The sequence below is a fragment of the Oncorhynchus gorbuscha genome, linkage group LG03, assembly GCF_021184085.1.
Source record: "Oncorhynchus gorbuscha isolate QuinsamMale2020 ecotype Even-year linkage group LG03, OgorEven_v1.0, whole genome shotgun sequence".
NCBI classification, from domain to species: Eukaryota; Metazoa; Chordata; class Actinopteri; order Salmoniformes; family Salmonidae; genus Oncorhynchus; species Oncorhynchus gorbuscha.
The window spans coordinates 21,030,005-21,052,920 of NC_060175.1; the positions used below are offsets into that span (position 1 = coordinate 21,030,005).

A 22,916-nucleotide genomic window follows, 5' to 3' on the forward strand; every position below is an offset into this window, starting at 1 on the left:
TTCAATATATATTTTACCTCTTGGGGATGTCATTCGAAAACATAATGTTAACTTTCACTGCTATGCAGATGACACACAGCTGTACATTTCAATGAAACATGGTGAAGCCCCAAAATTGTCCTTGCTAGAAGTCTGTGTTTCAGACATAAGGAAGTGGATGGCTGCAAACTTCCTATTTCTAAACTCGGACAAAACAGAGATGCTTGTTCTAGGTCCCAAGAAACAAAGAGATCTTCTGTTGAATCTGACAATTAATCTTAATGGTTGTACAGTCGTCTTAAATAAAACTGTGAAGGACCTCTGCGTTACTCTGGACCCTGATCTCTCTTTTGACTAACATATCAAGACTGTTTCAAGGACAGCTTTTTTCCATCTACGTAACATTGCAAAAATCAGAAACTTTCTGTCCAAAAATTATGCAGAAAAATGTATCCATGCTTTTGTTACTTCTAGGTTAGACTACTGCAATGCTCTACTTTCCGGCTACTCGGATAAAGCGCTAAATAAACTTCAGTTAGTGCTAAATACGGCTGCAAGAATCCTGACTAGAGCCAAAAAAAATGGATCATATTACTCCAGTGCTAGCCTCTCTACACTGGCTTCCTGTCAAGGCAAGGGCAGATTTCAAGGTTTTACTGCTAACCTACAAATCATTACATGGGCTTGCTCTTACCTATCTCTCTGATTTGGTCTTGCTGTACATACCTACACATACGCTACGGTCACAAGATGCAGGCCTCCTAATTGTCCCTAGAATTTCTAAGCAAACAGCTGGAGGCAGGGCTTTCTCCTATAGAGCTCCATTTTTATGGAATGGTCTGCCTACCCATGTGAGAGATGCAAACTCGGTCTCAACCTTTAAGTCTTTACTGAAGACTCATCTCTTCAGTGGGTCATATGATTGTGTGTGGTCTGGTCCAGGAGTGTGAAGGTGAACGGAAAGGCTCTGGAGCAACGAACCACCCTTGCCGTCTCTGCCTGGCCGTTCCCGGGATTCTGGGATTCTCTGCCTCTAACCCTATTACAGGGGCTGAGTCACTGACTTACTGGTGCTCTTTCATGCTGTCCCTAGGAGAGGTACATCACTTGAGTGGGTTGAGTCACTGATGTGATCTTCCTGTCTGGGTTGGCGCCTCCCCTTGGGTTGTGCTGTGGCGGAGATCTTTGTGGGCTATACTCGGCCTTGTCTCAGGATGGTAAGTTGGTGGTTGAAGATATCCCTCTAGTGGTGTGGGGGCTGTGCTTTGGCAAAGTGGATGGGGTTATATCCTTCCTGTTTGGCCCTGTCCGGGGGTATCATCGGATGGGGCCACAGTGTCTCCTGACCCCTCCTGTCTCAGCCTCCAGTATTTATGCTGCAGTAGTTTGTGTCGGGGGTCTAGGGTCAATTTGTTATATCTGAAGTACTTCTCTTGTGTCCTGTGTGAATTTAAGTAAGCTCTCTCTAATTCTCACTTTCTTCTTCTCTCTGAGCCCTAGGACCATGCCTCAGGACTACCTGGCATGATGACTCCTTGCTGTCCCCAGTCCACCTGGCCGTGCTGCTGCTCCAGTTTCAACTGTTCTGCCTGCAGCTATGGAATCCTGACCTGTTCACCGGACATGCTACCTGTCCCAGACCTATTATTTGACCATGCTGGTCATTTATGAACATTTGAACATCTTGGCCATGTTCTGTTATAATCTCCATCCGGCACAGCCAGAAGAGGACTGGCCACCCCTCATAGCCTGGTTCCTCTCTAGGTTTCTTCCTAGGTTTTGGCCTTTCTAAGGAGTTTTTCCTAGCCAACGTGCTTCAACACCTGCATTGCTTGCTGTTTGGGTTTTTTGGCTGAGTTTCTGTACAGCACTTTGAGATATCAGCTCATGCACGAAGGGCTATATAAATACATTTTATTTGATCTAGGCTGTGTGTAGCAGGTATTGCTTGGAAAGGTTTTTTCGCCAGGTCCCATAAAGCTGATGTGTTGTGCATTGAAGTCCACAGGCGATGGAAAGAGGTGAAAGGAGGAGAGTGCATAATGTAGACGCAAGAATGGATACAATGTGGATTCTATGAAACTGATCTGTGTGTGCGTGTGATTAGGGGTGTATTCATTCCGCCAATTCTGTTGAAAAGCGTTTCTTCAACAGAAGCAAACGGCACAAAACGGGGATAAACATACCTGAATTTCTCCAATAGAAACTCTTGTTTGCAACTGTAGGGCTAATGATTACACCCTAGATTTGCTAGATGAAGGCAAGAGTGTGCAAGGCGGTATTGAATGTCACTGTCTGTCCATGTTTCACTGTTTGTCACCTCAAATGTGTCTCTCAACCTGTGTGCAACTACGTTGAAAACTTTCATTCATAGGCTAGGTTGTAGCAACCTCATGATGGGTATAGGGAATATTTGATGTAGTGTAGTAGCCTAAACCTATCGCTGGCTGTTACATTTAACTGGGTGAATGGAATATGAATGACAGTCATCCAATATGCTGTAATAGACATAAGGCCATGATCATTAAAAAAGAAAATCCTCCCTCATCTAAAACGGCACTGACCGTCACTGGTACACGGCAATACAAAATATAGCACAAGAACACAACAGGACAAAATGGTGTTGTGGCCGAAGATAGACCAATGTTATCTCACCGTTTAGGCGGGCGCCCACAGCAACCAGAATAACAGGCATGCCCCAGTGGTGTAGGAGGGGGCGAAGTCTAGGGGCGTATCCGTTGCGCACTTGCTGGAAGGCCAGCTTGTCGTTGACTGAGTACTTGATAACCAGGATGTCAGCCTGTTCTAGAACACTCCGCACGCCGGCCCAGTCACTGTCCAACAGATCCTGTCCACACACACACCAACTCATTAGTAATGCATGAACATTATAGGGGCCATTTCCCAGAAATGCTAATTGAGACTTGCAATCAGTCTCCATCAGACCTGGGTTCAAATATTTTGGAAATAATTTCAGTTTCCTTAGTTGTGCTTGATTCAGCTTGCCTGTCTTAAAGGAACCAATAGAGTGGCCACAAAAAGTTATACCCCACCGATCTGATACTCCAGGCAGGCTAAAGCCAACGCCCACATATTTAAGAGATTTCAAATAGAATTTGAACCCAGGTCTGGCCTAAACCAAACAGGCCCCAAAGGTTTTATACCGGAAAAAGATTGAAAATAGTAACAGTAGCTGTGGTATGCTTAATTACATGCTATCTCATCTAAGCCCTCAGAGAAGAAGTGGTTAGATTTGTTCTGCTGCCTCTGCTAAAAACGGTTTTGGAATTCAAAATGCGGTTACATCTCAAGAGCACGCGTCACAATCAAGCCAGCTGGGTAAACAAACATCAACAGTGGCTGGCAGAGTGACTCACTAACTCCTTTATGATGACAATGGTCTTGTGATAAAACAAAGGCCTTTCTTCCCTGCCTGCTTATTGGACTGGCTTGGCTTGGCCCCTGATAACCTCCGTCTGTCTCCACTAATCAAATCTATCCTGAAAGGGAAAAGATTAGCCACCGTTGTGGAAGACAAAGCTCTGCCTATTTCCAGCCATTCTACACATTTTGTCATGGGATGCAGAGAAAATGTTGCAGTTTAAAAAAATATTGCAATTCTATACATTTTACCATGTCTAATGTGATATTTGAGTGACTTGAACATCACTACAAAATATATGGGCTAAAAAAAACCTAGCTACAAAACGTAGCTGACAATGCCTAGTTGATCTGGACATTTTTGACAAGTTATAAATAGCTCTCTAAGGTGCTTCATTCTATAGCTAGAGGACTCCTGATATCTCTAGGATACATCTCCAGGAGTGATAAGTATATTTTTTGTCTTTATGTGTTGTTGTTTAGTACGGTCTTTTTGTTTGGAAGGGCCAACTATAAGTGCTGCCTGACTTCACAGTAGCCTACTTGGTGTGTGAACTGCTGACCGCTCATAACATCAACCAGGAATAAGGTGCAGGGCAATTTGTGACTTGTTTTGGTAATCAGTTGCTGTATTGGAGGGGGAGTGGTTTCTCCTCTCCTAGGCAATCATCAATTAATACTGGGAGCTTTGCTCTTCACCTCTGCTAGATAATTAGCAATTAGTCTTAGTACTTCAGTCTCCCCTTGTTGCTCAGCAGCAGCTGTAAGTGGAGGTCTCATTGGAAATACTAAGACCGTCTGAAAAACAAAGACTGCTCTGTGAAGTTATTCAAGGAAGGAAAGAGAGGAAGGCTCCACACCACTCTCTCACTTATCTTGCCTACTACCTAGTTACACTACATGACAAAAAGTATGTGGACACCTGCTCGTCAAACATCTCATTCCAAAATCATGGGCCTTAATATGGATTTGGTCCCCCCCTTTGCTGCTATAACAGCCTCCACTCTTCTGGGAAGGCTTTCCACTAGATGTTGGAACATTCCTGTGGGGACTTGCTTCCATTCAGCACAAGAGCATTAGTAAGGTCGGGCACTGATGTTGGGCGATTAGGCCTGGCTTCCAATTCATCCCAAAGGTGTTTCATCGGGTTGAGGTCAGGGCTCTGTGCAGGCCAGTCAAGTTCTTGCCAGGTGCACGGTGTTTCCTCCGACACATTGGTGTGGCTGGCTTCCGGGTTGGATGCGTGCTGTGTTAAGAAGCAGTGCGGCTTGGTTGGGTTGTGTATCGGAGGACGCATGACTTTCAACCATCGTCTCTCCCGAGCCCGTACGGGAGTTGTAGCGATGAGACAAGATAGTAGCTACTATTGGATACCACGAAATTGGGGAGAGAAAAAAAGGGGGTAAAAGGGCAGCAACCTTAAAGAAGAAAGGGTATAAACCATCTGACCCAGATGGATTTTTGGGGTCAAGTTTAAGGATCTCCTTTAGCACCTCAGACTCAGTGACTGCCTGCAGGGAGAAACTCTGTAGCAGGGCAGGGGAAAAAGAGGGAGAAGCATCAGGGATAGTCACATTAGAAGGGGTGGGAGATGAAGAAATGTTGGACAGGCAAGGAGGCATGGCTGAGTCAAATAGGAATCCTGACTTAATGAAGTGGTGATTAAAGAGCTCAGCCATATGCTTTTTGTCAGTAACAACCACATCATCAACATTAAGGGACATGGGCAGCTGTGAGGAGGAGGGTTTATTATCCAGGTCATTAACTGTTTTCCAGAACTTCTTGGGGTTAGACTCACAGAGAGAGAACTGCTCCTTCAAGTAACTAACTTTGGTCTTCTGTATAGCCTGAGTGCACTTATTTCTAATTTGCCTGAACGATAGTCAGTCAGCCTGAGTATGCATGCACCGAACCTTTCACCAAATGCAATTCTTGAAGTGGAGAACTCTGCAAAATCACGGTTGAACTAGTTTTTAATTCTCATTTTCTTTATGGTGGTGTGTTTGTTAACAATACCACTGAACATATCAAATGCTATTGTCAGTAACAACCTATCTACTGCCAATGTTTGTCTATTGAGATTGCATTGCTGTGTGCTCAACTTTATACCCATCAGCATTGTTTGTGTCTGAAATAGTTGAATCCACTTATTTGAAGGGTGTCCAAATACTTTTGTATATATAGTGTATTTTCTGATGATTTTCTTTGGTTCTTTTGTAGCTTTGTCAACTGTATGTGTTTTCTCTATACCCTGTTTGCTCCTCTCCCTGCAGGCTATACAGACACTACCCAGCCCTTGGCTGCAACCCTTCAATACTGAAAAAATATATAAATGCAACATGCAACAATTTTACTGAGTTACAGTTCATTGAGGAAATCAGTCTAAAAAGTCAATCAATTCATTAGGACCTAAACTAAGAATATGGGGCTCAGGATCACATCACTGTATTTCTGTGCATTCAAATTACATTTACATTTAAGTCATTTAGCAGACGCTCTTATCCAGAGCGACTTACAAATTGGTGCATTCACCTTATGACATCAATAAAATGCAATTGTGTTCGTTGTCCTTAGATTAGGCCTGCCCATACCATAACCCCACCATGGGGCACTCTGTTCACAGCGTTGACATCAGCACACCGCTCACCCCCACACAACGCCATACACGCGGTCTGCGGTTGTGAGCCAAGTTGGATGTACTGACAAATTCTCTAAAACAACATTGGAGGCGGCTTATGGTAGAGAAAATTACATTCATTTCTCGGGCAACAGCTCTGGAGGACATTCCTGCAGTCAGCATGCCAATTGCACACTCCCTCAAAACATCTGTGGCATTGTGTTGTGTGACAAAACTGCACATTTTGTGCACCTGTGTAATGATCATTCTGTTTAATCAGCTTCTTGATATGCCACACCTGTCAGGTGGATAGATTATCTTGGCAAAGGAGAAATGCTCACTAACAAGGATGTAAACAAATGTATGCACAACCTATGAGAGAAATAAGCTTTTTGTGCATATGGGACATTTCTGGGGTCTTGTATTTCACCTCATGAAACATGGGACCAACACTTTACATGTTGCGTTTATATTTTTGTTCAGTGTCATTTAGTGTATCCTATGCGCACAACCCATGTGAAATTCCAGGTCTCTGGACGTATTTGGAACTGCCGATCTGAAGTCAAGAACACAGAGTTCATCTCAGCCTATGCTACCCAGTCCCTTGACTTTTTTGCCCTGACAGATCACCCCAGAGAACACTGCTACTCCAGCTGCTCTCTCTTCATCTGACTACGTTTTCTCTCATAGACCAAGAGCATCTGGTCATCGCAGTGGTGGCACAGGGCTACTAATTTGTCCTAAGTGGAGATTGTCTTTTCTTCCTCTTTTACCTGTCAATCTACTCATTTGAATTCCATACTGTCACTTGTCTACTCAAGCATAACATTGTTATCATCTATCGCCCACCAGGTGCCCTTGGAGAGTCCCTCAATGAGCTTGACACCTTGATAAGCTAATTTCCTGACGATGGCTCACCACTCTTCGTACTTGGAGACTTCAACCTCCTGACATTTCCAGATCTCTCTATTCCCCTCCTTACCTCTTGACCTCACCCTTTCCCAGTCCCCTCCAATTCACAAGGCAGGCAATACACTTGACCTCATCTTTACTAGAGTCTGTTCTCCTACTAATGTCACTGCAACCCCCTTCCAGGTCTCTGATCACTACTTTCTTTCCATTTCTGTCTCCCTTTCTCCAACCCTAGCCACTCAGCCTCTACCCAGATGGTCATGCGCCGTCGTAATCTTCGCTCTCTATCTCCCACTACTCTCTACTCTTCTATCATCTCTCCCTTCTGCTAAATCCTTCTCCCTCCTTTCTCCAGATTCTGTCTCTTCAACCCTATTCTCTTCCCTTTCTGCATCCTATGACTGACTCGCACTGCCCCCTTTCCTCAAGGCCGGCTCGGCCCTCCCCTCCTGCTCCATGGCAGAGTGACTCATTGCGAGCTTACAGAACAGGGCTGCGGGCATCTGAGCGAAAATGGAGGTAAACTAAACTTCCGAAGGACCTATCATCTTTTCACTTCCTCCTCTCTACCTTCTCTTCCTCTGTATCTGCTGCTAAAGCCACTTTCTATCACTCTAAATGTCAAGGTTCTTCCTCTAACCCTAGAAAACTATTTTCCACCTTCTCAACCCTTCCTAATCCTCCACCCCCCCTTCCTCCCTCTCTGCGGACGACTTTATCAACCACTTTGAAAAAAAGGTTGAGGCATCTGCTCCTCATTCACTCAGCCTATTGAGTCCACTGGTCCCACTGACACAGAACTACCGTACACCTTGACTTCTTTCTGCCCTCTCTCTCCAGACAAAATCCTATGACTAGTGAGGTCTGGCTGCCCAACAACCTGCCAGATTGACCCCATCCCCTCCTCCCTTCTCCAAACCATCTCTGGAGATCTTCTCACTTCCCTCATCAACTCATCCCTGACCACTGGCTGCATCCCCTCTCATTTCAAAATGGACCATGTCTCTCTCCTCTTCAAGGAACCAACACTCGACTCATCTGACGTCAGAAACTATAGACCTGTATCCCTTATTTTTTTACTTTATTTTATTGAATAACCGAAACATACAATATACTTGCAGTGAAGCCGCTCAACAACTACACCACAGCAGTCATCCAACTGACTCCCATTTAGAGTGACACACAGAAGCATCCAGGGTCAATGCCCTGCTCAAGGGCACATTGACAGTTCTCCCACCAGGCCACAAAACTTGAACCCAAACCCTCCAAGATCCCCCCCACAGTTCCCCAATAGCTGTCCCTCAACCTTCCGAGACCCCTCCCACAGTCCCCCCCAAGAAGAAAATAAATAAATCAAATTTAAAATTAATTCCATTCCCCACCCCAAGAACCCCTCAATGCACCAACAACCAAGAAAATTAACCAAAGAGAGAAAAGAAAATGGCAGAAGAAATGGCAATCAACAATATGCAAAAACATAAAAATAAACAAAGGACATCAAGGACAACTAAAATCATAACAGCGATGCCAACTGTATATGTTTGAATGCATGTCTGGCACTATTACATGTGTGTGTGTTCGTGTATGTGTGTAATTGAATGACAGTGTGTGTATATGCATGTGTACAAACACCTGCACGGCATCAGCCTCAGGCACACCGGCATTAGCTGTAAAAACACTGCCCCTCAATGTCATTCAAATGTACTTTTTACTATGTTTTATTTTGACTTGATTTTTGACTTTTATCTTTGACCATCATTCACAGCAACTCCACTCCCACTTGTCTCCAATTCCACCCACATCCCAACCCTCAGCCCATCCCAACCCTCAGCCCATCCCAACCCTCAGCCCATCCCAACCCTCAGCCCATCCCAACCCTCAGCCCATCCCAACCCTCAGCCCATCCCACCCCTCAGCCCATCCCACCCCTCAGCCCATCCCACCCCTCAGCCCATCCCACCCCTCAGCCCATCCCAACCCTCAGCCCATCCCAACCCTCAGCCCATCCCAACCCTCAGCCCATCCCAACCCTCAGCCCATCCCAACCCTCAGCCCATCCCAACCCTCAGCCCATCCCACCTCTTTGGATTTCTACGGAACATATCTTCCAACTGTGCTGTGATGTTTAACGTACAATTTCAATCTAATTGAATAGAATCCACAGAGTTGTTGAAGATAAATACTTTTACTAAGAGTATTAGTATATTAGTAATTGACTGACCCAGTCTCTCCAGATCTCCTAACAGTACTATTTCTAGAATCAATTTTAGATCAATGCTATGCATTTTCAGCCATTCCTGAACCTGAGACCAGAAACAGGGTACCTGAGGGCAATACCAACGTAAATGGTCTATTGATTCTGTATTCTCAAAACAAAATCTGCAGAGCTTCGATGATTTCATGCCCCAAATATTCAACATTTTGTTGGTGGCAAGAATTCTATATAATAATTTTAGCTGAAAAGCATGAAGTCTTGAATCTTGTGTCGTTTTATATATCAACTCATACACCCTGTACCATAGAATCGGTACATCAAAAATCTCTTCCCAACTACTTTGCGATTTGTATGGCACAGTTATCAACATCCTGGTCATCAAATGAAACTGGTATACTTTCCTATTTATGACATTTTTATTCCTTCGCCAGTTTTGATCCTTTATATTGGGCAGACAAACCAGTTCCCTACCTCCTCCTGCCTCCTCCATTTTGGGGGTAATGCTATAATCAATTGGTTGTACTCTTGGATTGAGCAGACCTTCCCATACAATTCTGAAAACTCCATGAAGGACATAACTCTACCATTCCAATATACAATATTATTTAAGAACAAAATACCTTTTCAAATATCTTTCTCATAAATTCAGGTATTTTATCAACCAGCACATTTGAGTTCAGCCATAATATTTGTTGTAATATTTGTTCTATCTTTTCAGGGGGGTGAAATGTAAATTGTTGCCAGCTCTGCAATGCTTGTTTGAAAAAGAGAAAATGAGACATGGTAATCTGCAAAGGCAATTTTTAAACAATGGATTAACTTTTCTTAGTAATCTACTTGAGAACCATTTAGGGTTCAAGTAAAACATTTGAATAAGTGAAGCTTATAGAGAGAGGTGTAGTGCTTTTCTATATATTTTTTTATATTTTTTTAACCTTTATTTAACTAGGCAAGTCAGTTAAGAACAAAATCTTATTTTCAATGACGGCCTAGGAACAGTGGGTTAACTGTCTGTTCAGGGGCAGAACTACAGATTTGTACCTTGTCAGCTGGGGGGTTTGAACTTGCAACCTTCCGGTTACTAGTCCAACGCTTTAACCACTAGGTAGCCTAATCATCTCAACCCACCCAATTTCTATTCATTATATAGATAGGCATGCTTTATCCTGTATCCCTTCTTTTTTTTCTTCCCAAAACACTTGAGCGTGCTGTCTCTGAACAACACTCTCATTATCTCTCTCAGAACGATCTTCTTGAACCTAACCAGTCAGGCTTCAAGACGGGTCACTCAACCGAGACTGGTCGATTCTGTGTCACGGAGGCTCTCCACACTGCCAAAGCTGACTCTCTCTCCTCTTTTCTCATCCTCCTAGATCTATCCACTGCCTTCGAGAACCATTAACCATCAGATCCTCCTCTCCACCCTCTCAGTGCCTGGCGTCTCAGGCTCTGCACACTCTTCGATTGCATTCTACCTGGCAGGCCACTCCTATCAGGTGATGTGCAGAGGATCTATGTCTGCACCATGTATTCTCATTACTGGTGTCCCCCAGGGCTCAGTTCTATGCCCTCTTCTCTTCTTTTTATACACCAAGTCACTCTGCTTTGTCATATCTTCACATGGTCTCTCCTATCATTGCTATGCGGATGACACTCAACTACTCCCCCCCCCGACACCCGGGTGGCAACATGCATCTCTGCATGCCTGGCGGGTATCTCAGCTTGGGTGTCAGCCCACCACCTCAAGCTCAACCTTCACGAAACCAAGCATCTCTTCCTCCCAGGGAAGGCCTGCCCGCTCAAAGACCTCTCATCACGGTTGACATCTCCCCAGTGTCGCCCTCCCAGAGTGCAAAGAACCTTGGCGTTACCCTGGACAACACCCTGTAATTCTCTGCAAACATCAAAGCAGTGACTCGCTCCTGCAGGTTCATGCTCTACAACATCTGTAGAGTACGACACTACCTCATACAGGAAGCGGTGCAGGTCCTAATCCAGGTACTTGTCATCTCCAGTCTGGACTTCTGCCAACTCACTGTTGGCTGGGCTCCCCGCTTGTGCATCAAACCCCTGAAATGTATCCAGAACACAGCAGCCTGCCTGCTTTTCAACCTTCCCAAGTTCACCCATCTCACCCTGCTCCTCCGCACACTCCACTGGCTACCTGTCGAAGCTCACATCCAATACAAGACAAGTGTTTGCCTACGGAGCAGCCAGAGAAACTGCTCCTACACCCTCAAACTCAATATCCCAACCCAAGCAACACGTTCTGCGACCTCTGGTCTCTTGACCCTCCCACCCCTACGGGAGGGCAGCTCCCACTCAGCCCAGTCCAAGCTCTTCTCTATCCTGGCACCCCAATGGTGGAACCAGCTTCCCCCTGAAGCTAGGACAGCAGATTCCCATCTTCCAAAAGCACCTGAAACCCTAACTCTTCAAAGAGTTTCTTAAATAATTAATCCCCTTTCTCACCTCAACCACCCTCACTTAATTTTTTCCCCCTAAACCAACACTTGCACTTCACTCTACCCCCACATTCTAGCTGGGATTTGTGGTTGTCCCACCTAGCTATTTTAAGATGAATGCACTAAATGTAAGTCGCTCTGGATAAGAGCGTCTGCTAAATGACTAAAATGCTAAATGCAAATGACAAGAGAAAAACTGATGATACACTATCCAATTTCGAAATTGCACCTTGTGCATTCTACTATTACAACTTTCAAGAGTAAGATAACTGAGTTAATTTACAAAAAAAAATAAAACACTCCCATAGGGGACGACGCTGAAGGGGACAACATTTATTAGGATGTCATTGTCTTCCTGCTTGTCTGTTTTAACTCTCAATCATTTCTTATCACCTTACAGAACTGTGCAAGTAATTTGGTCTCTCACTTGTAACACTCTCTAACCCCATTTCTTGTACTCCCCCTTTTCCAGCCCCCCTTCCCTTTACTCTATCACAGCCCCCCACACAATCACCCACACTAACAGCTCCAGGGCCAAACCTACATAACAACCCTCTGACTCACCACACACACACACACACACACACACACACACACACACACACACACACACACACACACACACACACACACACACACACACACACACACACACACACACACACACACACACCCAGCTAGGGCAGTCCTGCACCACCACAGTGACGTCTCCAAACACGCGGGATGTGTACTCCATGAAGGCCGAGTTGGACAGACTGCTCTCCTCAGGTCCTCCAGCCACAGCTCCATGGCCCAAGTAGCTCCACAGCAGGCCCCCCTGGAGCTGGCCCTGACCCATGGCCTCTTCCCCGGGCCTCGCTCCCCCGGGGCACTCGCTCCCCAGCGCAACAATATGAATGGACCTGTAAGCAAAGCACACCAGCGGGGGACACAGTGAAAGTCGAAACCTGGTACACCATGGGGGTGAATGTGATGTGTCTCTCAAATACATTGTTGAATGCAGCAAAGGAGGGGATGTAATTTAGGGGGAAAGTGTGGTGAACATGTCTCGAATGCTGTTCCTGTGAGGGATGCAGCGAGGGAATTAAGAAGTGCATTTTTCCCTTATTATACATGTCAATCACGGAGACAATGCATCACGTTGTATCATTGAGCGAATGACACTTGACAGGCGATACTCAGTCTGAATTTTTTAGATGAGAAAATAATTGGAGGAGAATTACATTATTATTATTATTATAAATATTATCATTAGGCAATTGCCTAATCCTATAACCTATTTTTGGCGAAACATGTGTGGTGCAAGCACATACATGCAAAGGGAGGTACAGAGAGCAACTTACATGGTCACCACGGTTTTCCGCTGGTCAATGCCTCTTAATTAAACACGTTCTCCCCCGATGCGTTTTCACATGAGTCCGCAGTGAAAGGCTTTTCCGCAATGAGTCTCTGGTACAAGGACGCTAATCCCTCATATCCGTGGCTCGCTCACCGCGATCACGTTTGGATTGTTGTATTTCCTTCTCGTTGTTCATTCATAAAGCACAACCTCCTACAGTTTACGATAATGTCCTGTCCGCATAGAGACGCTGCGTCCAGGCTTGCAAGAATGTAAACACCGCTTGGATCTAGCCGGCGACATGAACTACCAATGCGCTAAAAAAAGAAAACATTTGTAAATCAGTAAGAAAAAAATGAAAATTAAAAAACTAGGCGGAGAAAGCAGAACCTGAGGCTCGTGTCACGGCTCGATCCAATGAAAATGGACGTCACCTTACAAAACAAAGTCCCCTGGGCAGAGGAAGAAAAGTGGGGAGATAATATACAGAGAGAGAGGGGGAGGGAGAAGGGGGAAAGACTGGAAAAGAGCAACAGACCTTCTGGAGAGTGGACTCGCCTGACTCAGCAACAAAGACACACACTTACAGTACATACACGCCAACAGCAGCACACGTCCACAAATGACGCGCAGCCCAAATTGCATTGTAATGTCCACTCTTTACGTGGCCCTCTCAACACACCCACTGCTTTCTCCATAGTATGTATAAAAAAACTCGCCCGTTCGTTGACCTAATCTTATTTATTCTTATTATCCCAGCAGATAATAATGAATGCAAGTGATTGGGTTTGACAACATGGTCTTTGATTTGCATTATTCGGTGGCTGTGAACACAAATAAATCCAACAACAGAAGCTAAATTAGGAGGGATTATCGTCAAAACATGTCACTGCGACAAAGTGACAAACACCGGACCGTTCTATTCTCACTATAATAATATAGTGATTGCATGATAATTGTCTATTCCAACATTGCGCCTCTCAGCAATCTATGATCATGTATAATGAATGAGGCTCATTTACTCTCCCAATCAATGTATGTAATTGACTTGCAATTCTTGAAGTCGTGACATGATCGCCAATAGGGCCTACACACCAAGACACTGTGCCTTATGCAATGATAATGGCATGATAATTGTATGGTAATTGGAAGATAACGGTGTGATAATGTCGTGATAATGAAGCAGTGTTGAAACTGGCATATATGCTAATTAAGCTTGAGCCGATGGAATAATTGGTGTTAATTGATTGATGCAGTGTGATACTGTAGTATTTGTATTTATTACAGATCCCCATTGGCAGCAGCTACTCTTCCTGGGGTCCAGCAAAATGAAAGCAGTTTATACCATTTTTAAAAACATTACAATACATTCACAGGTTTCACAACACAATGTGTGCCCTCGGGCCCCTACTCCACCACTACCACATATCTACAATACAAAGTCCATGTGTACGTGTGTATAGTGTGCATGTTAAAGTGTGTGTGTATGCATGTGGCTGTGCCTATGTTTGTGTAGCTCCACAAACTGTTCCATAAGGTGTATTTTTATCTGTTTTTTAAATCTAATTTGTGTGCTTACATCAGTTACTTGATGTGGAATAGAGTTCCATGTACTCATGGCTCTATGAAGTACTGTGCCCATCCCATAGTGTGTTCTGGACTTGGGGACTGTGAAGAGACCTCTTGTAGCATGTCTTGTAGGGTAAGCATGGGTGTACGAGCTGTGTACCAGTAGTTCAAACAGACAGCTCGGTGCACTTAACATGTCAATTCCTCTCACTTTTAATGAGTTATGTGCAGTAGGTAGGGACTCTGTAGGCTCTACCTACTGCACATAACTCACTAAAAGTGAGAGGAATTGATATGTTAAGTGCACCGAGCTGTCTGTCACTTTTAATGAGTTATGTGCAGTAGGTAGAGTCCCCTTTGGACAAACCTCAGGATCTTAATGGGGTTGTTCCCTCAAGGGGACAGACATGAAGACAAATCAATTTTGTGCTGTGAAATGCTTACAAGCCATTAACCAACAATGCAGTTCAAGAAATATAGTTAAGAAAATATTTACTAAATAAACGAAAGTAAAAAATGTAATAAAAAGTAACACAATAGAATAACAGTAACGAGGCTATATTCAGGGGTACCAAAGTCATTGTGCGAGGGTACAGGTTAGTCGAGGTAATTTGTACGTGTAGATGGAGGTAAAGTAACTATGCATAGATAATAAACAGCAAGTAACAGCAGTGTAATGTAAATAGTCTGGGTGGCCATTTGATTAATTGCTCAGCAGTCTAATGGCTTGGGGGTAGCCATTCGGCCTATATGTAGCAGGGATTGTTTGGTGAACCACACTCATGTGAAGAGTATCTTGCATAAGTGAGACCTGAAGATTTGCGTTGACTCCCAGAGCAAATGCCCTTGCACCTTAGCTCAGCGGGCTAACACTGTCCGAACCCAGGGTCACATTGGTGTTCTGACTTGGATGGATCTCTGCAAGGAACAAGAGGTCAACGCGGGGGGTGAAGTGTAATGCAGGTGTTTCAGCTTGTGCGATGAGTAGCCTTTAGCTTAGTAGGCTAACACAGTCTTCTGCATAGAAGAACAGGGTTCAAACAGAGTTGGTGAACTCAGACCTGCACTATGACTGACAAATCATATTTTATATTTTATATTCATGTCTTCAAAAGAAACAGTCGCAAACTTTGCACTGGAATGCTTACCAAATGTGCCCTTGTCTGGAACCAAATAAAGCCTAAGAGCCTATTAACCTACCTTTCCATGACATGACGCTCCTAAGAAATAACATCTATAATTCAACATTGTTTGATTGTGCATGCCTACGTTTGTGAATTGCATTACCATATTATAATATTTAATTTCTTAGTTATTATTGTGCTCAGCTTTATGTTACCTTGGGCATTTGTCATGTCTTGATGCAATGCAATGTGTCACATAAGGGCTTGTGGCTCTATTCGCGTGCATCAGAGGTTACTGCAGATCAGCAGAAGAAAACAGGATCATTCACGCACGAGAGCATATTAATATGCCCCCCACACAAATTCCCGGACCACTGACTTCTGCTATTCAAAGGCCGATAGAGTACAACTAGGCCGATCACTCTCAACTCCAAGCATAATAATGCTCCTTTGTGGTGAGAAATTGGCTGGTAATATGTGGATTCGATTTTCAAAGGAACTATTTTCTTTTATTTTAAATAGTACCAGATAGGGGTTCTTTGTCTTGTAACCATAGCGGGACTTTTTTTGGGTGCTACAGTATATAGATCCCTTTTTTTAAGGTTCAATAAAGAACCATGCTCTCAAGGTTCTAAATGGAAACTGTATGGTGCTATTATAAATAACCCTTTCATAAGGTTCTAGAAAGAAACATTAAAAAAGGTTCTATATAGCACCATAACAGGCTTTCACTATGGTTAAAAACGTTTTGGGGATATACAGAACCCTTTCTTATGGTACTTTATATAACCTTTATGGAGAAGGGTTCTATAAATAACCTTTCTCAATCTCAAAGGTTCTTTGTAGATCCTTTTGAAGAACCATACAGGGTTTTTTATTCTGGACAGTCATATTATATTGTTAAAATTCCATAGGTGGTATTATTGTGTTAAGGTGAATGAAGTTAGCTACCTCTGGAACAGCTGGGGGTCCCTGAGGAGGTAATTGAGAACCACTGACTGATTTAGTCAACCGTTCACAATTGACACAATTCCATTCACTGGTCATAGTCATATATAATATGTCATGGCATAACACAACAGATTAGATCAACCGGAATGAGCTATGAGTAAACCACGCTCCAAAACATTCTAATGAGCCACCTACCCTACATTTTAATTATCACAAAAAGATTTTAAAACGCTTTGGTGAACTGCAAAGCACCATTGAAGAGCTCAGAGGGTTATTTGAGGCATTATGGTTCCACATTGAACCATCACCCTTCCCAAAGAAACCCAGATTTTTTTGTGTGTACTGTCACCTCTTTAGTTTGAATTTGAAATGGCATTGCATTATTCTATAGACTATAGCTTGGCATTGCACTATTCTATAGACTATAGCTTGGCATTGCACTATTCTATAGGCTATAGCCTGGCAGGGAAATGGAACCCTGGTGTCTTAATCACATCATAGGGCCATTTATTTGGGCTTGAAACTACACTGAACTAAAATATACAGTACCAGTCAAAAGTTTGGACACACTGACTCATTCAAGGGTTTTTCTTTATTTGTACTATTTTCTACATTGTAGAGTAATAGTGAAGACATCAAAACTATGAAATAACACATATGGAATCATGTACTAACCAAAAAAGTATTAAACAAATCAAAATATATTCTTCAAAGTAGCCACCCTTTGCCTTGATGACAGCATTCTCTCAACCAGCTTCATAACGTAGTCACCTGGAATGCATTTCAATTACCAGGTGTGCCTTGTTAAAGGTTATTGTGTGGAATTGATTTCCTTATTAATGTGTTTCAGCCAATCAGTTATGTTTTGACAAGGTAGGGGTGGTGTACAGAAGATAGCCCTATTTGGTAAAAGACCAAGTCCATATAATGGAAAGAATAGCTCAAATAAGCAAAGAGAAACAACAGTCCATCATTACTTTAAGACATGAAGGTCAATCAATCTGGTACATTTCAAGAACTGAAAGTTTCTTCAAGTACAGTTGCAAAAACCATTAAGCGCTATGATGAAACTGGCTCTCATGAGAACTGCCACAGCTAAAGAACCACCAGAGTTACCTCTGCAGCAGAGGATAGGTTTATTAGAGTTAACTGCACCTCAGATTGCAGCCCAAATAAATGCATCACAGAGTTCAAGTAACAGACACATCTCAACATCAACTGTGCAGAGGAGACTGCGTGAATCAGGCCTTCATGGTTGAATTGCTGCCAAGAAACCACTACTAAAGGGCAGCAATAAGAAGAGGAGACTTGCTTGGGCCAAGAAATACGAGCAATGAACATAAGACCTGTGGAGATCTGTCCTTTGCTCTGATGAGTCCAAATTTGAGATTTTTGGTTCCAACCGCCGTGTCTTTGTGTGACGCAGAGTAGGTGAACAGATGATCTCCGCATGGCAGCATTCGCACAAACTGAAAGCGTGAACCACTGCATTTAACAATGGAAAGGTGACTGGGAATATGGCCGAATACAAACAGTGTAGTTATTCCCTCCACTGTCCCCACATGTTTCAAGATGGCCACCATTGTTCCTGTACCCAAGAAGGCAAAGGTAACTGAACTAAATTACTATCGCCCTGTAGCACTCACTTCTGTCATCATGAAGTGCTTTGAGAGACTAGTCAAGGATCATATCACCTCCACCTTACCTTTCACCAGAGACCCACTTCAATTTGCTTACCGCCCCAATAGGTCCACAGACGATGCAATCGCCATCACACTGCACACTGCCCTATCACATCTGGACAAGAGGAATACCTATGTAAGAATGCTGTTCTATGACCATAGCTCAGCATTCAACACCCTCCATGCTCATCATTAAGCTTGAGGCCCTGGGTCTCAACCCCGCCCTGTGCAAGTTGGTCCTGGACTTCCTGACGGGCCGCCCCCAGGTGATGAAGGTAGGAAACAACATCTCCACTTCACTGATCCTCAACACTGGGGCCCCACAAGGGTGCGTGCTCAGCCCCCTCCTGTACTCCCTGTTCACCCATGACTGCATGGCCATGCACTCCTCCAACTCAATCATCAGGTTTGCAGACGGCACAACAGTAGTAGGCTTGGGGGTGCTGGTGAGCAGCAACATGTGAAGGGCGAACAATATACTATTAATACTTGACCAACATCTCCGTCACCATGTTCATTTTGTAACATTTCATTTGGAATCGAACCCAATTTACTAATCAGGCTTTTTTTCTGACATTTTTGGCCTTTTAATCGTAAAATGTCGAGACAACAATGGCTGCTAGCCACAAAGGAGCAGGTCTCTGCTGAAGTCTCGGGCTCACCTGACACGGACTCTGATCCCCCAGACCTAGCCATGGTAATGGCGGCTATCATTAAATCTGAACAGACTGCTGACTAATGTGGAGTCACTATTCACTGACATATCCACACAAATAGCTATTCTCGCCACCGAGGTCTACATAAAGATCGACTCTGCTAAGGAAGCGAGACGTGACATCCGTCTGAATAGCCTGAAAGATGGCGCAAATATTTTCCGAATAAGTGGTGACACTGGAAGAGCAAGTCACCCGGCTATCATCAGATGTCGTCAAACTCACTTCCAAGGTTGAGGACCTTGAGAACAGACAGAACCGGGGGAACGGTCACATTTTCAGCATGAGAGAGGGACTCGAGACCGTAGGCGGAATGCGGCCTAGCCTTAGCTAAACTTTACAGGAAAGTCTCGGCCTCGATTTCACCCCCACCCTTGACCATGCGCACAGAAGCATACAGTCCGCACTGAAGAATGGGGAGCTGTCCAGACCCATAGTAGTTAAATGCCACTATCTTCAGGAGAAGGAGGATGTCTTCCATAAGCAGCGCAAGCGGCTCCATCACCCACGACGGTAATCAAGGCCAAAAAGATAATCAAGGACAACAACCACCCAAGCCACTACCTGTTTACCCAGCTATTATTCAGAAATCAAGGTCAGTACAGGTGCATCAAAGCTTGGACCGAGAGACTGAAAAACAGCTTCTATCTCGAAGCCATCAGACTGTTAAACAGCCATCACTAACACAGAGAGGCTGCTGCCTACATACAGACTTGAAATCATTGGCCACTTTATTTAATGGATCACTAGTCACTTTAATAATGCCACTTTAATCATGTTTACATACAGTACCTTGAGAAAGTATTCGGCCCCCTTGAACTTTGCGATCTTTTGCCACATTTCAGGCTTCAAACATAAAGATATAAAACTGTATTTTTTGTGAAGAATCAACAACAAGTGGGACACAATCATGAAGTGGAACGACATTTATTGGATATTTCTAACTTTTTTAACAAATCAAAAACTGAAAAATTGGACGTGCAAAATTATTCAGCACTGATCAAGGCACTGAATGATCCAATGTTGACCTAAAAGACTAATGATGATAAATACAATCCACCTGTGTGTAATCAAGTCTCCGTATGAATGCACTGTGATTGTCTCATAGGTCCATTAAAAGCACAGAGAGCATCATGAAGAACAAGGAACACACCAGGCAGGTCCGAGATACTGTTGTGAAGAAGTTTAAAGCCGGATTTGGATACAAAAATATTTCCCAAGCTTTAAACATCCCAAGGAGCACTGTGCAAGCGATAATATTGAAATGGAAGGAGTGTCAGACCTCTGCAAATCTACCAAGACCTGGCCGTCCCTCTAAACTTTCAGCTCATACAAGGAGAAGACTGATCAGAGATGCAGCCAAGAGGCCCATGCAGCCAAGAGGCCCATGATCACTCTGGATGAACTGCAGAGATCTACAGCTGAGGTGGGACACTCTGTCGTATATTGCACAAATCTGGCCTTTATGGAAGAGTGGCAAGAAGAAAGCCATTTCTTAAATATATCCATAAAAAGTGTCATTTAAAGTTTGCTACAAGCCACCTGGGAGACACACCAAACATGTGGAAGAAGGTGCTCTGGTCAGATGAAACCAAAATTGAACTTTTTGGCAACAATGCAAAAACGTTATGTTTGGCGTAAAAGCAACACAGCTTATCACCCTGAACATACCATCCCCACTGTCAAACATGGTGGTGGCAGCATCATGGTTTGGGCCTGCTTTTCTTCAGCAGGGACAGGGAAGATGGTTAAAATTGATGGGAAGATGGATGGAGCCAAATACAGGACCATTCTGGAAGAAAACCTGATGGAGTCTGCAAAAGACCTGAGACTGGGACGGAGATTTGTCTTCCAACAAGACAATGATCCAAAACATAAAGCAAAATCTACAATGGAATGGTTCAAAAATAAACATATCCAGGTGTTAGAATGGCCAAGTCAAAGTCCAGACCTGAATCCAATCGAGAATCTGTGGAAAGAAATGAAAACTGCTGTTCACAAATGCTCTCCATCCAACCTCACTGAGCTCGAGCTGTTTTGCAAGGAGGAATGGGAAAAAATGTCAGTCTCTCGATGTGCAAAACTGATAGAGACATACCCCAAGCGACTTACAGCTGTAATCGCAGCAAAAGGTGATGCTACAAAGTATTAACTTAAGGGGGCTGAATAATTTTGCACGCCCAATTTTTCAGTTTTTGATTTGTTAAAAAAGTTTGAAATATCCAATAAATGTCAGTCCACTTCATGATTGTGTCCCACTTGTTGTTGATTCTTCACAAAAAAATACAGTTTTATATCTTTATGTTTGAAGCCTGAAATGTGGCAAAAGGTCGCAAAGTTCAAGGGGGCCGAATACTTTCGCAAGGCACTGTATCTTGCATTACTCATCTCATATGTACACTACCATTCAAAAGTTTGGGGTCACTTAGAAATGCTATTTTTTATTGAAAGAAAAGCACATTAAGAAAAGATTAAGATGGGCAAAAGAACACAGACACTGGGCAGAGGAACTCTTTTGCCCATCTTAATCTTTTATTTGTATTGAGACATGGCTTTTTCTTTGCAACTCTGCCTAGAAGGCCAGCATCCCGGAGTCGCCTCTTCACTGTTGACGTCGAGACTGGTGTTTTGCGGGTACTATTTAATGAAGCTGTCAGTTGAGAACTTGTGAGGCGTCTTTTTCTCAAACTAGAGACTAATGTACTTGTCCTCTTGCTCAGTTGTGCACCGGGGCCTCCCACTCCTCTTTCTATTCTGGTTAGAGCCAGTTTGTGCTGTTCTGTGAAGGGAGTAGTACAGTGTTGTACGAGATCTTCAGTTTCTTGGCAATTTCTTGCATGGAATAGCCTTAATTTCTCAGAACAAGAACAGACTGACGAGTTTCGGAAGAGAGTTATTTGTTTCTGGCCATTCTGTTTCTCAAACCAGACACTCTAATGTACTTGACCTCTTGCTCAGTTGCAGGAATGTCCAACAGAGCTGTTGCCAGATAATTGAGGGGGGGGGGGTTGAGGAGTATTTCTGTCTGTAATAAAGCCCTTTTGTGGTGAAAAACCTCATTCTGAATGGCTGGGCCTGACTCCGCAAGGGTTAGGTCTGGCTTCCCAGTGGGTGGGCCTATGACCTCCCGGGCCCAACCACAGCTGCGCCCCTGCCCAGTCATGTGAAATCCATAGATTTCAATTGACTGATTTCCCTCTATGAACTGTAATTCAGTAAAATCTTTGAAATAGTTGCGTTTCTATTTTTGTTCAGTGTAGATTGCCAAAAAACATCCTTTATTTAAGCATGTAGCTGCCAGGAGGGCTGCAACAGCAGTTTACTAGCCCCAGGCACAAACATTCAGTAGCCTACCATGGACAGTGCCTTGATCAGTACAAACTAAAATAACATCTCCATGACCATGCAACAATGGGTGGGGCTAGGGTTGTAGGAAGCTTGGCCTGCTGACAGACTCTGCCACGGATTTGCTATTGTTCCCATTCCCCTGACAAATTAAATTGTGAAATAAATAGGCTAAAAATCTATTGCAATACTGCTATTGGACTCTTTTTGGTAGACTCATCCCACTACTAAACATGAGTAGACCTACACATTGCGTAGGTCCACTAAGCTTACTGTCCACTATGACATCTAGATAGACATCATCTCTTTATATTATGTGAGTTGTTTTTCTTCTTCTGGTGTTGAACACCCGGGACACACTCTAGACCATAGGCGGAATGCGGCCTAGCCTGTCCATAGGAGGAAAACAAGCCAGCAGCACTCATTTTACTATCTGAACCACAGGAGTCTTGTGCTAATCAGGCAGTGGAAGCCGCTGAGGGGAGGATGGCTCATAACATAGGCACATGCACACGCACACACACACACGATAACATATACACTATACACACACGTACACGTGGATTTTGTATTGTAGATATGTGGTAGTGGTAGGGGCCTGAGGGCACACAGTGTGTTGTGAAA

General features: G+C 43.8%; 1 protein-coding gene across 5 annotated transcripts in view; it reads right to left on the reverse strand.

Moving 5' to 3' along the window:
• Nucleotides 1-13,621, reverse strand: part of rhobtb3 (Rho related BTB domain containing 3) — a 40,185-nt gene extending 26,564 nt beyond the window's left edge. For 3 of the 5 annotated variants that reach the window (XR_006837444.1, XR_006837447.1, XM_046340018.1), the window contains exons 1-3: nucleotides 12,913-13,621; nucleotides 12,243-12,471; nucleotides 2,635-2,827 (exon numbers count right to left, since the gene is read on the reverse strand). Coding sequence is in view for 3 of the 5 variants with exons in the window: in XM_046340018.1 (XP_046195974.1) it covers nucleotides 2,635-2,827; nucleotides 12,243-12,471; nucleotides 12,913-12,914 (424 nt within the window). In the remaining 2 variants the exon portion in view is untranslated. The remainder of the gene's footprint in view (nucleotides 1-2,634; nucleotides 2,828-12,242; nucleotides 12,472-12,912) is intronic. The other 2 variants (XM_046340005.1, XM_046340009.1) reach the window with 2 other exon arrangements.
• Between the last annotated feature and the right edge of the window lie 9,295 nt (nucleotides 13,622-22,916).